At 57.0% G+C, this 19,640-nt stretch overlaps 1 protein-coding gene across 3 annotated transcripts in view; it reads left to right on the top strand.

Annotated features, from left to right (window-relative positions):
- The first annotated feature begins 844 nt into the window (after positions 1-844).
- Positions 845-19,640, top strand: part of KIAA0930 — a 46,059-nt gene continuing 27,263 nt past the window's right edge. The window contains exons 1-2 of one of the 3 annotated variants that reach the window (XM_077949341.1): positions 14,590-14,685; positions 14,976-15,049. Coding sequence is in view for 1 of the 3 variants with exons in the window: in XM_028827606.2 (XP_028683439.1) it covers positions 1,012-1,213 (202 nt within the window). In the remaining 2 variants the exon portion in view is untranslated. Of the gene's footprint in view, positions 1,214-14,589; positions 14,829-14,975; positions 15,050-19,640 lie in introns of those variants that run through there. The other 2 variants (XM_077949340.1, XM_028827606.2) reach the window with 2 other exon arrangements.

A 19,640-nucleotide genomic window follows, 5' to 3' on the forward strand; every position in this document is an offset into this window, starting at 1 on the left:
CTTTGGGGAGACCTGGAAATCAATGCTGGTCTCTCCATCTCCCCTGTTCTTGGAAATGGACCACCAGGCATGAGGTTTGGGGAGGCCACTGGCTGCTTCTCCAGGGTCTTCCTGTATCAGTCACAACCAGCACACGGAGGGATGCTGGCCAGACCTGGCTTCATCAGGGTGACACGCCCAGCTAACCTCATACCTCCCACTTCATCAACACTCCCCCATGTTGGGGAGGCAAGGCAGGGAAAGGTCCCCCATGGTGCAGCCGAGGAAGTGGAGGCGCAACACTGCACTGTGCCAGGTGCAGAGGAAGGGGGCTGGAAGGGCTTTGCCACGGTGTCCCCCAGGAGACCACCTTCTGGGGGCAGGTGACCTCTTGAGGGGTTCTGCGGAAGAAATTCCCAGCAGAAACCAGGTGGGAAGTTCCCAGAAGTCAGCAGAGGGGACTCGGTGGAGGTGGCAACGCACAGGGCGGGTGACAAAGTACACATCCCGTGGGGCAGCAGCGGGGGAGGGGACAGGGGCCCTGAAGGGGCGGCGGAAGGGGCTCAGAGGCGTGATCCTGCTGGCGGGGCGTTTAGGACCGTGTGTGGAGGCGGGACCCCGCGAGCGGTTTGAAGGAGGGAGTCGCGAGCATCCGAAGATCGGCGGAGACCGGCCGTTGGAAGTGGGCGGGGCCAGGGAGGACAGGGGGCGGGGCCAGGGAGCCGGGGGCGGGTTCGTGCCGTTCAGAGGCGGGGCGGGAGGGGACAGGGGCGGGGCCGGGGCGGGGCCGAGGCGGGGCCAGGTCGGGGCCGGGCCGGGGCGGGGCGAGCGGAGCCGGGGGCGCGCGGGCGGCGGCGGCGCGGAGGTTCGCTCGCCGGTGTTGGGCTTGGCGAGTGGCGGCGGCGACGGCGACGCGCACAGAGGCGGATTGTGGCTTCCCTGGTGCTCGTGGCGGGTTGCGCCGGGGCGGGGGCGGCGGGGCGCGCCGGGGGCCCCTGCGGGCGCGGCGCAGGCGATGAACCGGGGCCCGGCATGGCCTCCGCGCGGCCGCCGGGCCGGGCCTGCGCCTCGGCGTCCGCGCCCGCGGGGCTCCGGGCCGGGCCGCCCGCCCTCCCCGCCGCCCCCGAGCCTGCGGGCGGCGCCGAGGCCGAGGAGCGCTCGCTGCAGCACATGCTCCGTGCCATAGCGGAGGAGCGCGGCCGCCTTAGCCTGCGCCGCGAGGTCTGCGGCCTCGGTGAGTGGGGCCTGGGGGCGAGGTCGGGCCGGGGGAGGTGAGCGTCTCCGGGGCCGCCTCTGCGCGTCCGTGTCTCTGTGCGCCCCGCGCGTCTCTGTCTCTGCGCGGGTGTCGTGGTCTCTGGGTCTACCCGGGTGCCCTGTCTTCCCCCATGCGCCCCCCGCCCTGCGTCTGGGTCTGTCTCTGCTTTCTGTCGGACCAGCGCCCCGCACCCCTGTGCCCGGGTCTCATTCGGCGTTTCCCCCTGTCAGTCCGTCCGGGTGTCTCTCTCATCTCCCTCCTTCCTCTTCGTGCCTCTGCGGGTCTTCTTCCTTCTCCAGGAAGCCCGCCCCGGGCCTTCAGCACGGCGGCAGGGAGTGTGGGCGTGGGATCTGGGTACACCCGTAGCCCAGCGCTGCAGGGCCGGGCCCTCGTGGGCTCTGGGTGGACCTCCGTGCGAACGTGCCCTGGCCACTGTCTCCTGCTTCCCGAAGCCTTTGTCTTTCCGCACCCGCCGGCCCCTCTCATCCCTTAGCTGTATCCAAGGACCTGTTGGGCAGTGGCCCCCCGAACCCGCCCGCTTGGCTGAGGGGCAAGGCCTGCTGCCTCTCGGTGTGATTCTGGGCTTAAGTCATGGATCTGCTGGGGGGCGTGGGGTGGGGGTGCCTCGTATTGTTTGGAAGGGCCTGGGACTGCAGGTGTGGGTGGGGTCTCCCAGCCAGTGAGGTAATCCATTACTGATAGATCGTGCCCAGACTCAAGCCCAGGAGAAGCCCCCTCTTTTGTCGTCTCAGGTTCGTCATTTTCTCCATGGAAAAGACCCCTCCCTCCTCCGTGCTGGGAATGACTTCATACCACATTGTCAGCCACCCCCCACCCCACCCCCAGGCTAGGCTGGGGATTTCTGAGGGGGTGACAGCACTGCTGAGTAGGGAATGTCAGCCTTCCAGGTTCACCCCGTGGCCCCTTCATTCACCGTTGGGGAAACTGAGTCCCAGAGAACAAATGCATCCCCCTAAGGTCACACAGCCGCCGGGACATGGCAGTACCAGGCATTCAGAGCCCCTCAGCAGGCCACACCCTGGAGGCTGGAGTGGGGAGAGGAAGTAAATTTGAATCCCTTTTGTAGGAGGCAGGCTTAGCATGAGAGGCTTCCCAGTGAGCAGGCCCCAGCCTAGCCTGCCTAGGGTTTCCTTATGGAGGGGTGGGGGTGGGGGGTGCTTATGAAGTGAAACGGACAAGAAGAACTTCAATGGTTGACAAGGTTTCAGTGGTTTCTTTCTGAAAGGTGTCAAGATTTACTTATGAGCAGAAATTGGAGCACGCTCATTAATTCATTCTGCAAACATTCATTGAGCACCTACTGTGTGCCACCCTGGCAGGCCCACCTGTCACCTGGCACCGAATATCTGAGCTGGGATGCGTCTGAGGGACCATCTGCTGCAGGCCACTTGGCCCTGTTTGCTCAGCAGCTGCAAGCAGTCCCTCCCCACTCCCCTGTCCACACATACCTACTGTCCTCTGACCACCTTTACTTGTGAGCACCTTCTCTCCTCTTGTAGACAGCCCCTCCCTCAAGGAGGCTGCAGGGCCATTCCCAGAACAGTGAACGGTGAAAATGGCACCTAGCATTTACTGAGAGCTTACTATGTGCCGGGTGCTTTCCTCATGCTGCAAATTTAATCCTGATACAATATTGACTTTGCCAGGGAGCGGTATTATCTCCATATCAGCGATGAAGAGTCTGAGGGCTCCTCTCCCGGCCTCCAGGCCTCCCACACGTGCGAGGTCTCCGTTCTTCCCCTACTGCTGAACTCAGTCCCTGCAGGGCTCTGAGGCACTGCACTTTACACCTGCTGTTTTCTCTGCGAGGAAAGCCGCCCCTACTCATGTGCCCCACAAGTTTTCCTTTAAGTCTCAGCTCCAATGCTGCCTCTCCGGGAACCCTTTCCAACTCCCAGGCCACAGTCCTGTGCTGCCTGTGTTCTCTCTGTGCCAGGGATGTGTTTGTCGGGACAATCAGGACGACTGTGGCCTTGTCATGGTCTGTGTGCTGTCTTCCCAGTTAGCACGTGAGGCCCTCAAAGGCATTACCCAGTCTGATTCGTCTTGGTGCCCAGTAAACACATAGTGAACAAGTGAGAAAATTATTATCTGGACTGGCAGATGAAGGGCGTGGAGGGCCACAGAGATGGGAATCTTAACTTCTTAGAAGGGCTCATTTTTGGCCGGGCACGGTGGCTCACGCCTGTAATCCCAACACTTTGGGAGGCCGAGGCGGGCGGATCATGAGGTCAGGAGTTCGAGACCAGCCTGGCTAACATGGTGAAACCCCACCTCTACTAAAAATACAACAACAAAAAAAATCAGCCTGGCATGGTGGCGGGCACCTATAGTCCCAGCTATTCAGGAGGCTGAGGCAGGAGAATGGCGTGAACCCAGGAGGCGGAGGTTGCAGTGAGCCGAGATCGCACCGCTGCACTCCAACCTGGGAGACAGAGTGAGACTGTTTAAAAAAAAAAAAAAAAAAAGGTCGTATTTTTCAGATGAGAGATTATCATGATGTTCAGTGAGGGATGAGCTTACTAGGAACTTGATGCCCAGAGTGGAGCAGAGCGCACCTCTCACCTCTCAGGTGTGAGTCCTGAGAGGAGCCAGAACACCAGCCCCGGAGCACTTCTGCGTCCTCGGAATCATCAACACGCGCAAGTTGTGGGGGTAGGGTTGTGTTTGATCATCTCCACTTCACATCTCTGGGAGCCTGTTAGATGTATGAGTGAATTTAAATCTCCCAGGTTGTTGTTGTTGTTTAGCGAAAGCTTGGGTTATTCAGAATCCTGCCGTGTCCTCTGAGGTTGTTTTGAAGGTGTCAAGGGAGCCTCAGGTGGAGACGCTGGGCTTTGGTTGAGTGATTGTCATTCTCGGAGTCAGTGTCTATGAGATGGGACAAAGCTCCTGGCCCTCCCCACTCAGGGATCATCGCTCAGCTCTCGTGATGAAAGGCACCTTGTAGATTCACACCTGGCTTTCGAGGCTTGTCTGTGGCAGCCTCTGCAGTAGAAGGGGACTTGAGCACTTGCTCTGTACTGAGAGGGGGCAGGAGTGTTGGGCCCTGATTCCTGCCTTGTGGGAGGGCACAGTCCATGGGGGAGACAGCCAGAAGCACAGGTCACTGTTAGCTGAAGTACAAACCCTGCTGGAAGCAGCCGGGGCTACGGCTGCCCGGAGCAAGATTTTGGTGTTGCATCCACAGGACACTGCTCGTGACTCCAGGTCACGGATAAGCCAGGTGATTCAGGACCCAGGTGTGCGATGCAGACGTTTGGACTGAAGGGGGACAAACCCTGTCACTTCCTCCTGGGTCCTGGACCTCCGCTCAAGCACGCAGGCCCCCTTTCAACAGGGGCAGCCCACCCGACAGTTGGTCAGGCGATGTGGATGCAACCTGGGCCCAAGACCCGGTGTGAGTCCTGAGAGGTGCCGTGAGCAGGTGGGGCCCACATCCGGCTGCTTGTCTCTGCGCCCTGCCTCAGCTGAGCATTTTTGGAGCAATTTGTGCCTGGCATTTGGGGCTAACCCCCTTTTAGGTGGCCTGGGGGATTCTCCCTGTGTCTGGAGTGCTGCAGAGAAGGGGCGTTTCATGTTCATTCTTTCCTTTTGTCTTTGGAGTAATCCCATGGGATTACTCCAAAGTTTCTTCTGATGAGGGAACACAGGTTGGCGGGAAGTAATGTGCCCCCAGCTGCAAGGCTAGAGAGTGGCCGAATCTTGCTGAGCCCAAGCTCTTAATTGCTTGACCCTGCGCAGAGGTGAGGCCCACCTAGACCTGTGCTGAGGGTCTGGTGTTTCAGGTTGTGTGGCAGCCTGGCCACAATGGATGGAGGCAGGGCCCCAGTGGAGCTGTGAGCTCTTAGCCAGAGGCCGCAGAGAATGGAACCACGAGCATGGCCCATGGGAGGGGTTTGTGGACAGCACAGTCTTCAAGCAGGGCTGAGGCTGGGTAGGCTTGTGTGGATGGAGGAGCAGAAGCTCACTTGGCTCTAAGCGGGGCTGTGGAAGTCGAGGCTGGAGTACTCCCTGGCTGAGAACTTGGTGTTTCCCAGCTCTGGCCTCAGAGAGCCCTGCAGGTGTGATTTGTGGAGCGGCTGCACGGGAGGGGCCACCAGTGCAGAGGATGCTGCGTGCCTGCCGCGAGCCGATGCCTGACACCTGCCGCGTTGCCTTCAGCCCCGCTCCTGGAGAGGTGGGTTCTGTCCTGACCTCATTTTGCAGGTGAGGAAGCTGAGCTTCAGAGCGGGGAGGGATGCACCCACAGCCACGTGGCTGGCAGGTGGCAGGCTGCCATTCCAGCTGAGGCCCGTCATATGCAAATAGCCGTCCCGGAAGGGTTCGTGGAATGGGCCCGAGGAGTGAGGGAGACGGCCTTGCCTCTATGCTGAACACCTGCGTGTGCTGGGCCTGCGAGTGGGGAAGAGCGCTGTGCCCCCTTCACCTCCCCCAACCCCCATCTAGGCCAGGTGTAGCTGGGCATAAGTGATGGGGGCTGGGGGGCTTTTCGTGGGAGGTGCTGCTGGAAAGGAAGACTGTGAGCCCTGGCTAAGCACTCCAGCCCTCGGGCCTCAGTGTCCTCATCTGTAGACTGGAGACCACAAACTCTCTAGGGACTTGGGGATTGTATGAGAGAAGTGACGGGGTAAATGAGACATGGCAGGTACAGGCTCAGCACAAACCCCTGGCGTGGAGTCGGGTGCAGTCCAGGCTGCTGTTGTCATCCAGGATACAAAGCACCTGGCCCAATGCCTGCACGTGGAATTAGGGTTGTATTTGCACCCTGACGCTCAGGCTGCTTTGAGTCAATGCGGAAGGTCTCCCTGGGCTCCTTGGGGCCCTCCAACCCCAAGACAGTCAGAGCTGGTCGTGGGCCAGCACAGTGGGGAGGAAGTGTGGCCGTGTGGCATGGCAGCAGAGCCTCTTTCGGTTCCTGGGCCTATTTTAAGGGTTGTGGGTTCCGGCCTCTAGCCGTTCCTGGGGTTGGAGCAGCCCGGGAGGCCCTCTCCTGAGGCTGAGACTCTGTGTCCTTTCGGGGGGAACCTGAGGACGCTGGACCTCACACTTTAAAGAGGCCGAGGACCACAGCTGCACGGACGTCTCTGCAGTGGCCGCATGGGCACCACCGGCCCGGGTGAGAATGCTGTGCTGCCCTGCTCTGGGCCTTGGGGAGTCATTCCCGCCCCTGGCTTCCAGCCTTCTGCAGAGAACTTCTGCGGCATGAGCCGTTCCCTCACTGTCCTGGGTCTCCTTGCCTCCTCCATCGAGCTGGGGAGGCTCGTATCGGCCGCACCACTAGGCTGCTGTAAAGAAGCCCTGAGCAGGAGACTTGTTAAACATCCTCAGATTTCCCAAATTTTTTTCTAATTAAAAAAGTTACATGCACGTTACAGAAACTGGAAAATAAGAGGAAACAATTATTCCTATTTCCAGTGACCCAGAGACACACTATTAACTTTGCAAAGTCCTGCCCGCTGGTCTTTCCAGAGGTTTTTAGAAGAGTACTTGATCCTCTATACAGGTTTCTTAATCACGCTTTTTCATTTAAAGTTCCTAAAACATTTCCCATGTTCTGACTCTAAACAGTAAATGACTGCTCCGGAGTTGGGTGGGCATGCCATGGTTTACTTAATTGGTCTCATGTGGTTGGAAGCATAGCCGGGATCCAGTTTTCACTGTTATAAATAACTTGCAGCAAAGCTTTTTCTACGTGCAAAGGTGTCTGTATTTGGATTATGTCTTTAAGCTGGCAACCTGGGAGGCCATTTCTTGGAGGCTGCTGTCTGACCCCCAAGGGCAGGGGCAGGACCACAGGTGGTAGATGGGTGTTTACAGGGCTTAAGGAGAACCCTTGAAGATAGCTTGTGGACTAGGAAGGAAGGTGAGCCGCAGCCCGTAGCTATGGGCGTCTCTGCCGAGGGCATGCAAGGAGCTGAGAAAGGGTCCAGCCTCCGACTAGACTTTGGGCCCATGCCTTGCCAGTCTGTGATCCTCCAACCTCGTCTTCTCCCCCGAGAGCTCTCCCCCTGGCGTTTCAGGCTTGTCTTCCCAGAGCAGGAAGCAGAGGTGCCCTCTTCCCCATCGGAGGACCGTGAGGCCTGGGAGCTGAGCCCCGAGCACAGGCCCGGGCCAGCTCCCCAACTGCACCCACACACTCACTGACCTTCCACTCCTGGTCACCCCTCACTCCGGGCCGCCCCAGCTTGCCGGGGCCTCGGAGATAACAGAGACGTTTGGCCCTCAGGGTCAGTACACGTGCCTGGCTTGTGCCACGGCCCCTGCGTCTCAGAATTCAACCAGCCTCTCCCTGTCACTGCCACATACAGGAGCTCTGCAAGCCCCAGTCCAGGCTCTCCCCGCTAGGGGTTCTGTGGGGGCTGGGGAAGCCCTGGTGCATAGCAGCAGCCCCAGCCCCGCTCTTCTGTCCTCTGGAGGCCCTTGTCCCTCTGGGCCTCCAATCCTTCCTGCACGCAATGCTGGGCTAGGCAGGGCCAAGCGGGATTTGTAAACAATACGTCATCTAATCTCATAACCCCCGTCAGGTGGGAGTTAGCCCGTGTCTTATAGGGAAGAAGCAGAGGCTCAGAGGGTTGGGTAGACCTTCCCTCGGTCATTTCCAGCAGCTTGGGTCTGGTGCACTCAGCTTCCTAAGAGGGCAGAGCTCGCTGCCCATCACCCAAACCCGGCTGTCCTGCCCACCCTCCCAGCGTCCTGAGAGCAGCCACCAGGGCCCCGGGTAAGTCAGAATCCGGTGAAGGTCCTGCCACCCAGGTGGGCACCAGGGCTGTTCTGCAGCTGACTTTGAAGCGTGTTTTGACTGGATGTGATTTCCCAGACGTCCCAGGTGATGTCTGCCTCTGGGCCCTTATGGCTGCGGCTCCTGTGCTAAGGGGACCTTTCCCATCCAGGCCTACCGACCCCTCAGAAGTGGGGCTGCATGCCCTGCGTGGCCCGTGCTGGGGAACTCGACCCAGCACCTGTGCTTACTTGTTCCACTTGAACCTCAGCCTCCACTCCTTGGAACACCCCGCCTGCCTCAGTCTACCCACTCTGTACCACACCGTGTCCAGAGCACAGAACCCTGGGGAACTTGAAAACAAAATGCCTACTCCTTCCCCCGACCTGGGCATCCGAATGAAAGTCCTCCGGGGGATCCTGGAGCCTGTGGTGTAATTCATTCCGTGTCTGGCTGTGTCAGCCGGGGTTGGTGGCCACTGGGCTGTTTACCACCCCTGCCCCCATTTGATAGATGGGGCCGCCGAGGCTCAGAAGCAGGAGGGGACTGGCTGTGATGCCTTCCTTCACCCTCCTGACTTGGCCTGCTTCCAGCCACCTGTCCTTGGACCTGCCTAAGCCCCAACAGCACGAACCTTAATGTCGTCAACTTTGATACCTGGCAGGGGGTGGGTGGGAAAATAAATGCTCCACAGGGTCCCTTCCTCACCCCCAGAGACACCTGTGCCCATGAGTCAAAGCCGAACTCTGCACATCAGGGAGACGGAGGCTGAGGTCAAGTACAGAGCCCTGGCTCAGCCCCACCACATGGAGAGGCAGAGGGCCAGCCTCCCCTGGAGCCAGTCCCTGCCCGGCCCACTCTGCAGGATGGGCATCCTCCTGGGAGAAGATCTGACTCCGGGCTTCCTGTGCCTGATGAGCTCGATCCTCCCAAGGTAGGGGGGCAGTTTGCTCCCAGTGTCCCAGTTTCGGCTCAGGCAGTAGAACGCCCTCTGGGTCACAGCCCGTCCTGGGGGAGCTGGGATGGAGAGAACGTCCCAGAATTCAACCAGCCTAGCCCTATCCCTGACACAGACAGGTAGGGGAGACTCACAGCGGACCCTGACTGGCTCAAACAGGGTGACGAATCGGGAGGGCTGGCTGCCGGATCTCACCAGTGCTGCCTGTTGCCCCGTGGTGCAGGTGAGGAACGACAGGCAAAGTTCCCTCACACCACGTGTCCGTTATCTTTAATGTAAAAATGCTTTGTATTGGGATGTCCTTTGAATCTTGAAAAATGCTTTTCACACTTGGAGCAACACTTATGGCAGAGAAAGAGAGAAGAGCAGAATACAAGTCCACATGTTATGAAGCGTGTGGATTATCCATGTAATTATGATAGAGAAGTGCTGCCCTGCACACCCTCGTGTGTCCTCAGAGCAGTGCTGAGCAGAAGGCAAGAGGGGTGTTGTCCTGTTTACAGAGGGGGGACCAAGCCTCAGAGTGATAGGCGGACCTGGGGTGAGGTGGCCCTGGACTGGGCTTCTGCCTTCTAGTTCTTTCTGAAACCTTGCTTCATAGGCAACAACAGCCAATCAAGACCCTTCTTACCTTCTCTGCAGTTTTTGCCCCGTCTGAGTGTACATTTTTATATATTCGTAGTCACCATTGTGTCATTCATGGAGGTCATATTTCTGGAGCCCTGAAAATGCAGTGCTGAATTAGGGTTGATCTGACTCCTGGGAGCCTGGCGCTCACTGGGGAGCGGGTGGTGGCAGGCTGGTGCGGGCTGATCGTTCGTGCCTCTGGTTTCCCGCCCCTGCCTCTGTATCCTGCTCACACACATCGCTGGGACCAGCCCAGACATCCCTCGGATCTCCAGGCCCCACTGCCAATGTAGGAGATGAAAAATGTCTTTCTTCCCACCTTAGGTTCAGGGCTGAGGTTCCTATAACAAAAGGCAGACAAGAGAAAAGTGTAATTTAGTATGAGTTTTACATGATACAGGAGCCTTCATAAGGAAATGAAGATCCAAAGAAATGGGCTCAACCTGTGTGTTTGCTTTCTTTTCTTTTCTTTTTTTTTTCTTTTGAGATGGAGTCTTGTTCTATTGCCCAGGCTGGAATGCAGTGGTGCAATCTCGGCTCACTGCAACCTCTGCCCATCCTGGGTTCAAGCAATTCTCCTGCCTCAGCTTCCTGAGCAGCTGGGATTATAGACGGCTACCACCATGCCTGGCTAATTTTTATGTATTTTTAGTAGAGACAGGGTTTCACCATGTTGGTCAGGCCGGTCTCAAACCCCTGACCTCAGGTGATCCACCTGCCTCAGTCTCCCAAAGTGCTGGGATTACAGGTATGAGACACTGCGCCCAGCCTCAGCCTGTTTATTTTCTGTGCTAGGTTTTATAAAGAAGTGGGTAATTATGGAGGGGTCTGATTGGATAAAGAAGTGTGATCTGGGCTGGGCGAGGTGGCTCACGCCTGTAATCCTAGCACTTTGGGAGGCCGAGGTGGGTGGATCACGAGGTGATCTAAAAATTAGCCGGGCGTGGTGGCAGGTGCCTGTAATCCCAGCTACTCGGGAGGCTAAGGCAGGAGAATCGCTTGAACCTGGAAGGCAGAGGTTGCAGTGAGCCGAGATGGCGCCACTGCACTCTAGCCTGGGCGACAAAGCAAGACACCATCTCAAAAAAAAAAAAAAAAAAGGCCGGGCGCGGTGGCTCAAGCCTGTAATCCCAGCACTTTGGGAGGCCGAGACGGGTGGATCACGAGGTCAGGAGATCAAGACCATCCTGGCTAACACGGTGAAACTCCGTCTCTACTAAAAAAATACAAAAAACTAGCCGGGCGAGGTGGCAGGCGCCTGTAGTCCCAGCTACTCGGGAGGCTGAGGCAGGAGAATGGCGTAAACTTGGGCGGCGGAGCTTGCAGTGAGCTGAGATCCGGCCACTGCACTCCAGCTTGGGCGACAGAGCGAGACTCCGTCTCAAAAAAAAAAAAAAAAAAAAAAAAAAAAAGTGATATGGTGGTAATAAACTGGGGGCACTTAGCAAGGCCTGTTTGTTGAGATTCTTCTCTCAACTAATCCCTGTGTCTTCAGAGATGGGGAATGCTCTCTTCCTCCAGACAGAGGGTGCCTCTCACATGAGGGTCTTATGACCTGCTTCAGGGAGAAGGGCACAGGGGGTGAGAGAGACCTTCCTGCTTCTGCTATTTTCTCAAATGCCAGCGTGTTTTTTGGCGTAATGTGGCCTGAACCCTATCACCAACTGACCCTCGGACATTTGCTCCCACCTATGTGTGTCTCGGGCACCTCCAGCTCAGCCTGACCGAGACGGGACTCGCTGCCCGCCCCGTGTCTGCTCTCCCCGGCACGCCTCAGCCGCAGGCCAAGAGTCAGCCCTCCCTTGCCCCTCAGCCAGCTATGGCTGAGGTCCAGGCTGTGCCTGGGCTGTCTCCTCTCCCCACTTGCATCGTCCCGTATGTCCCCACGTGGCCGTTCCTGACTGTGTCACTGTCGCCCAGGCTGGAGTGCAGTGGCACCGTCTCGGCTCACTGCACCCTCCACCCCCTGGGTTCAAGTGATTCTCCTGCCTCAGCCTCCTGAGTAGCTGGGATTACAGGCGCACGCCACCACGCCTGGCTAACTTTTTGTATTTTTAGTAGAGACAGGGTTTTGCCATGTTGGCCAGGCTGGTCTTGAACTCCTGACCTCAGGTGATCCACCTGCCTCGGCCTCCCAAAGTGTTTGGATTACAGGCGTGAGCCACTGCACCCGGCCCATGTTCACACCTTTAAGAACCTCTTGATGTCTGGAGCCCTGGAAATGCAGTGCTAAACTAGGGTTGATCTGACTCCTGGGAGCCTGGCGCTCACTGGGGAGCGGGTGGTGGCAGGCTGGTGCAGGCTGATCGTTCGTGCCTCTGGTTTCCCGCCCCTGCCTCTGTATCCTGCTCACACACATCGCTGGGACCAGCCCAGACATCCCTTGGATCTCCAGGCCCCACTGCCAATGTAGGAGATGAAAAATGTCTTTCTTCCCACCTTAGGTTCAGGGCTGAGGTTCCTACAACAAAAGGCAGACAAGAGAAAAGTGTAATTTAGTATAAGTTTTACATGATACAGGAGCCTTCATAAGGAAATGAAGATCCAAAGAAATGGGCTCAACCTGTGTATTTCTTTTTTTTTCTTTTTTTTTTTGAGATGGAGTCTTGTTCTATTGCCCAGGCTGGAGTGCAGTGGTGCAATCTCGGCTCACTGCAACCTCTGCCTCCTGGGTTCAAGCGATTCTCCTGCCTCAGCTTCCTATGTCTGCCAGGCATATAGTCCAAGACCCTTGGTGACCTGCCCCAGCTGACCCCCTGTGCCGCAGCCATAAGACGTTGGAGGGGGTTTCCCGAGGACCCCTCCACATGCTGCTTGGAATCACCCTCCTCACCCCGTTGTTGGCGGAGGGGGTTGGTCCTCAGCTCTCGTCTCTAGGGCCCTTCTGTGGCCTCCTCCTGACCCATTGGTGGAATCGGCCACCGCTCCGCTTGTTCTTGGTGGCACCTGTTGATTCCTGCCCCAGTGCTGTGACTCTACATAGCCCCCCGTGTGTGGCTCCTGTCCCTCTCCCACCTGAGCTCCCCTCCAGGGCTCCGGCTCTTCGTCCCTTGCGCCAGCTCAGAGTAGATGGATGCCTGGGCGCAGGCCCCTGGGAGTGACGGGGGAGCTGCCTAGGGGCGCGTGTGGTGGTGGGTGGGTGGAGAGGGATCTTTCGGGTGAAGAGGTGATCATTTGTTGGGGAACTGGTCCTTGAGCGAGGCATTGCCCACACAGGGCCCCCGCCTGAGCAGAGGTGGCAGGAAAAGGGCAACGAAGGTTCGCACAGTGATTTGCGGAGCCGCTTCAGGGAAGTCCCTGTAGCCCTCTGGGCTCCGTTCCCCGTTGCAGAGTAGGACTGCTTACTGCTCTGTCTCTACCTGGGGAGGGAGTGAGGGTCAGACCTACTGCCTCAGAGCATGTCATGGAGACTGCCTGTGACAGGTGGCAGAGCTGTGCCTCAGTTTCCTTTTATTACGTAGGGAGAAGAAGGTGGACCTGGTCACTGCTCACAGCCAAGGTCCTGGGACACATGTTCACTGGTCCACACTCTTAACCACTTGAAACCAAGCCACTTGTAAAAAGCACTGTGGACAGGCAGGACCAGCTGCTCAGGGAGGGGGACGCTGTGTGTGCTGGGGTTCGGGGACATCAGAAGTGAAGGAATTAAGACAAGCAAGAAGAATCACACCCCACTCTGGCCCCACAAAATGGAAATCGGAACCCTGTCATCCCACAACCCTGTGAACTGTGACTTCACCCTTTGGGTCGTAGGTTTCCTGCCCCGAACCCCCAGCTCTGTCTGCAGGTCCCTCCTGCTGGCCCATGGACTGTCTCCATTGGCCGGTGCTGACCTGGGCCATCCCTGAGACCGCGCGCCTACCAGGGGTGTGGGGGTCTAGGATTCCAGATTTATCCTGACCCTGGGAGGAGGGAGCTGCCCCTGCACACAGTGGGAGCTCGTGAGCTGCTGCTCCGCTCCCAGGAGCGCTCTCCCTGCAGCAAACCCGGATGAATCAGCCCCAGCCGGAGCTGCTGCTGCTTTAGGGTGCAGGGATGAGGTCATCTCTGTCAGGCTGCGACAAGAAGGCACTGCGTCCGGGATCCTTCCCTGTAGTTCAGTGGGGCCCATTCTCTCCCAGGGACACTTGGAGCCAGAGCAAGTTCCGTCGGCTTTACAGAGGGGATTTCATTTCCTCAAGCATTGTATCGGCAGCATTTCATTCCAGTGACAGCCCAGTGACGAGAGGGGTGTTGTCCCTGTTGGTGGAGGGAGACAATGGGACTCAGGCCAAAGCACTTCTGCAGGGTCCCAGAGCAGCAGGGGATGTTGGACCTAATTCTCCTGGATTCGAGGCTGGCCCCGCCTTTCTCCAGGGAAGGGTACTTGATGCCCTTTTTTTCTGGGTGGGCCTGTCCTGGCATAGTGTACGAGGCAGAGCCCACCCCCCTGGTTTTCACAATGAAGGGAGTCTCAGAAGTCAGAGTAGAGGAGGGCTAGGAATGCGGGTTGGTGTGGGAGTGGGTATTTCTGAGGAGGACGCTGCCTGCAGAGAGCATCAGATTGAGCAGGGGGCTGAGACCCCTGGGAAGGCAGAGCCGCAGAAGGGTCCAGAAGGTGCCTTGTGTCCTTTTCCCGTGTGGTGTGTCATCGCCTTGCACCTAGTACACGTGGGCCTGCACACTGAGCGCCTGCCATGGGCCGAGTGTTGGGCACAGGGGCGGGTGGCACTGGGCAGATGGGTCCAGGTGTGTGCCTGGCTCCTGGCTCAGGGCCCGGTCACAGAGTGGGGAGTGGAGGAGTGAGGAGGCGGCTGAAGCACGTGGCCTGAGTTCCTCCGCCAGGGTTTGGCGTCTCCGCAGGTATCATGAGCTGGGGGCGTGGGTCAGCCTCAAGGTTCAAGGGTTCTGGGACTTCCTTGTGCCACAGAGCTGGCATGGAGGTGGGAGGAGGTGGAATGATGACTGGGCGGTGGCCGGGTGACCTCAAGCCCAGGCAGTGGAGGAGAGGGCGGGGAAGCTGGCAGTGCGGGCTCCTGGCTGAGATGGGGCACCTTTGCCTGAGGATCAGGGCGAGGCCTGAGAAGTTACTCAGGAAGTGGTCAGCCGGTTGCGTAGGAGGCGGTTTTCTGTGTCGAGCAGTCAGTGAGTTAGGAGCTTGGATAAGGCCCACGTGAGGATGATCTCACAGAAGACGGGAATTTGAATCTGGAGCCACTGTTTCGGCTTGATGATTGTGCTTAGGAGATATTGAAACTGGAAACAGCTGTGGGGTGCGGGGGCGGCAGGTGCAGTGGTCACAGGAGGTGGGGGGGATTGTGGAAATTGCTGCTTGGAGGAGGATAAAGGACGCTTTATGGGAGCCCCAATCCAGCGGGAGCCTCCACCCCATACAAGGCGCCTTAAGGTCAGCTTTATTCTCCTTTGTCCCCCAGGACCTCACACAGTGCCTGGGGCAGAGCAGGCCGGTGGAACTGGATATGAAGCCCAGCTCCCACAAGCTTGCCAGGTACCCAGACTTAAAGACCTTGGTTTCCTTAACTGTAAAATTGCTATTAGGCGGTCACAGATGTGGTCTGGGGATTGTGAAAGCACTTTGAGTATTTCACAACGTCGTGCAAGTCTAAGACGGGCCGATGAATAAAGTTCTGCCTGCCATCAGCTGGGGGTGAGTGGAGAGGCTGCCGCGTGTTCTCCGAGCGCACTGAGGACGGGGCTCAGCATGTCCTGTGCATGTCCTGTGTTTGTCATCATTCACTGGCTCCCTGTGGTGGATACTGCCCTGCACTGGGCCCCGGACGCCCTGCCAGCAGGGGGCTTTGTATGGGTGGGGAGGAGCCCTCGGGACAGGTAGTTAGGAACCAGTGTGACAAGTCTGCGGTGTGGAGCCGGGAGCATGGCTCTGCAGGCAGGTGGGACTGTGGTCTGGCCCTGACCCATGCCAGCGGAGCGACTGCAGACCAGGTGCTCAGTCCTTGAGTCCCAAGTTCCTCATCAGGTAAATGAAGGGAATTATTCTTACCTGTCAGGATCTTTGTGAAGATCAAGTGAGGCAACGGGGTCAGGTGCGCGTGGCACAAGCAGCACTCAGGATGCCTTGCAAGGGCCCTATCTGGGTCAGGGAAGGCCGGTGGTGGGGTGGTAAGGAAGGCACCCCTAGGGGGTGACTGTGGAGGTGGCCACTGAGCTGACTTGCACAGGCCAAGTTGGAATGGGCGCCGTGCCCGTGTCCTGTGCCCTGTGGTGTGGTCGAGACCTGTTGAGAGGGAGCAAGGCCTCCCGGGGGGATGCAGGGTGTTTGGTCAGGGAAGAAGGGCCGAGGATGACTGGAACATTGGGGACCACACGGCAGAGGGCGGGGGCTGCCTGGAGAGCCTGGCTTGCCTGGTAAGGGAGCCTGGACTTCTTCCAGAGGAAGATGTGGAACTAGGCAGGGGTTTTAGGCACGCACAGTGGAGAGCCCACGCTTCCCTTTGGTCAGAGGAGAGGACATGGCACTGCTCACGTGGGGACCCAGTGGTCCAGCTCTCCTCCTCCGAGTGCCTCGGGCAGCTGGGGCCTCCCTGGACGGTGCCTTTGTTTGCTGTGCCCCGAGGGAGGGAGGCCCTTAGCTAGAGAGGCTCTGGGAGAGGCTCTGCGAGGCACGAGTGGATGAAAGGCCTATTGAGGGGCCACAGAAGCCCATTCAGCCGGCCCTGGCTGCCTGAGTGCGGAGGCTTCCAGAGGGCCAAGGGCCGCCTGGACTCTCCCCAAAGAGGCCAGTTGACCCCCACCTTTGGACCGTGGCCAGGGCCAAGTGGAGTCTGTTGCTGAGCCCCGTGTTCTCTGGAGAGGACCTTCTCCAGGCCCTTGACCCAGACAGTTCCGGGACAGGCACCCGGCATCTGCAGGCCGCCCCATGCAGAGATGCCTTCTCAGCCCCCTCCCCACCAAACGCTTCAGGGGTCCCCAGCCCTCTGGGGATAACGCAGAACCGCTGACCCAGGGAAAAGGGCCCGGCCCCCGCAGCTCTGCTTCCCACTCCGCTTCCTCGGCCTCAGGGCCGCTCCACCATCCCTGGCTCCCTCGTCTTCCCTGCAGGGGAGTGTTGACTGCTCTCCACCTTTGCCTGCTTGATTCCTAGTTTTCCTGGAGTCCCCAGCCGACTGGAATTCCCTGTCCAGCCACCGCCTTCCCCTGCTGGCCCCTGCCACAGCTACCATCTCACTCCTCACTGTGTTACTTATGAATACGTCCTGCTTCCGCCGAAGCTCGCCGGGGCCGGGACCGCATGAGACCAGACTGACTGATGTGAGGACGAGTGGGTTCAAGCACCAGCTCCAAGCAGCCGTGGGAGCCAGGCAGTCTCTCCCTCCTGCCGCGTCCTCATTTGTAAAATAAAATCTGCTTCAGTTGTGAGATCAAGAGCGTCAGGCTCCAGTGTTTAGCACCGTGTCTGGCACCCAGGAAGCCCTTGGGTGTATTTGTAAACATGCCGCAGAATATTTGTAAAACAGGACAAAGTTATTCTGGCCTCACTTTTTATTTCTTTATATTTTTGAGACGGAGTCTCGCTTTGTGGCCCAGGCTGGAGTGCAATGGCACGATCTCGGCTCATTGCAAGCTCCGCCTCCCAGATTCACGCCATTCTCCTGCCTCAGCCTCGTGAGTAGCTGGGACTACAGGCGCCCGTCACCACGCCCAGCTAATTTTTTTATATTTTTACTAGAGACGAGGTTTCATCGTGTTAGCCAGGATGGTCTTGATCTCCTGACCTCGTGATCCGCACGCCTCAGCCTCCCAAAGTGCTGGGATTACAGGCGTGAGCCACCGCGCCCGGCTCTGGCCTCACTTTTTTTTGTCTTTTGTTTTGTTTGCAGGATGAGGATCTGTGCACTGCACCACTCTTAACCCTGCACTGTGGGCATGTTCGTGTAATTCCTTCAGGCTTTCCTCCTAGGCATTTTTAAAAATAGTTTCCTTCATTTAAGTATTCAGGTATAATTTTATGTCCGGCTTTTTTCCTCCACCATGAGCGTTTTTCCAAGTAACTGCATTGTTAAAAAAATTTTGTTTACTTTTTGAATAGGTAAACATGCTCAGGGTACAAAATACAAAGGTTATGAGAAGATTCTTAATGAAAATACTGAGTCTCTCTTCTCTATAGTTTCTCTCCCCAGAGGCCATGAGGATACTAGTAATGATGTAATAATACTTTCCCACCCTGGGTGCTGGCTCGGTGGTGACCCTGGGTGCTTATCTGGTGCTGATCCTGGGTGCTGGCTCGGTGGTGACCCTGGATGCTTATCTGGTGCTGACCCTGGGTGCTTATGTGGGGCTGATCCTGGGTGCTGGCTCAGTGCTGACCCTGGGTGCTTATGTGGGGCTGATCCTGGGTGCTGGCTCGGTGGTGACCCTGGATGCTTATCTGGTGCTGACCCTGGGTGCTTATGTGGGGCTGATCCTGGGTGCTGGCTCAGTGCTGACCCTGGGTGCTTATGTGGGGCTGATCCTGGGTGCTGGCTCGGTGGTGACCCTGGGTGCTTATGTGGGGCTGATCCTGGGTGCTGGCTCAGTGCTGACTCTGGGTGCTTATCTGGTGCTGATCCTAGGTCCTGGCTCGGTGCCAGCACAATTTTAAAGGCTTCACGTGGATGGACTAATTTAAATTCTCAACAACCCAGGAGGTAGATACCATTGTTACTGCCATTTTACAAGTCAGGAAACAGGCACCAAGAGGTTTGGATTTGTCTGTCACATGACCAGAACCGCTGGAGCCAGGATGGACCCTGACAATCTGGCTTCCTCACCTCCCTTCTCTTCCGCAGGCTCCAGCAAGCATGGGAGTCATCTTAAACGATTGGCTTTAATAGGAAAAACCTCTAATATTGGTCTGCTCTCCATTTTTCGCTTCATTTATCCTAGGGAATTTTCCTCTTTGGAACAGATAGAGTTGCTTCAATCTTTTTTAATTGCTGTGTAGTATTCTGTTCTGTGAATGTCTTATAGTTAGTTAATTTAGTTACTATCCCTATTGATAGGACAAGTCCAGTATTTTGCCAACAGTGCTGTAATACTTACAGAATTTTACGTAGGTGGTAGGTAGTGAGACCACAAGGAAAAATTCTCCTTGTGAGATCGCTGGGTCAGAGGTAAAATGCGTTTGTGATTTTGACCGTCTGATATTTTTGGCAGTTTACGTCCCTACTGCAGGATATAAAGTCCCTGTTTCTCCACATCCTCTTTGACCTGAAGTGTTGTCAGGTATTTTGATCTTTGCAAATCTGATAGGTGGAAAATAGAATCTTGAGGCTTTAATTTACTCTCTAATTGTGTGAAGTTGAGCGTGTTTTTGTGTTCTAAAACCACTTATATTTCTTTCTGCTTTCCTTGCCGTTTTATTTTCTTATGCATTGTATACAATTTAGTATTTGTTAAGGAAATTGCCCTCGTTTAAGAGTTCCACCGGCTGGGTGCGGTGGCTCACGCCTGTAATCCCAGCACTTTGGGAGGCCGAGGCGGGTGGATCACCTGAGGTCAGGAGTTCGAGACCAGCCTCAACATGGAGAAACCCCCGTCTCTACTAAAAATGCAAAATTAGCCAGGTGTGGTGCTGCATGCCTGTAATTCCAGCTACTGAGAATTGCTTGAACCTGGGAGGTGGAGGTTGCGGTGAGCCGAGATCACGCCATTGCACTCCGCCATTGCACTCCAGCCTGGGCAACAAGAGCGAAACTGCGTCTCAAAAAAAAAAAAAAGAGTTCCGTCTATGTTTCCAGTGTGGTATTTGTTTTTTGCTTTGTTTATGGTGGTAGTGGGGGTTGCTGGTTTTTTTCCTATAGAAATTTTTAATTTTTGGCCAAGCCCAGTGGCGCATGCTTGTAATTCCAGCACTGTGGGAGGCCAAGGCAAGCTGATTGCTTGAGCTCAGGAGTTTGAGACCAGCCTGGGCAACATAGTGAGACCTCATCTCTACAAAAAATACAAAAATTAGCCGGGTGTGGTGGCGTGTGCCAATAGTCCCAGCCACTCAGGAGGCTGAGGTGGGAGGATCACTTGAGCCTGGGGAGGACAAGGTTGCAGTGATTGTGCCACTGCACTCCAGCCTAGGTGACAGAGTG

This window comes from Macaca mulatta, chromosome 10, assembly GCF_049350105.2.
Source record: "Macaca mulatta isolate MMU2019108-1 chromosome 10, T2T-MMU8v2.0, whole genome shotgun sequence".
NCBI classification, from domain to species: Eukaryota; Metazoa; Chordata; class Mammalia; order Primates; family Cercopithecidae; genus Macaca; species Macaca mulatta.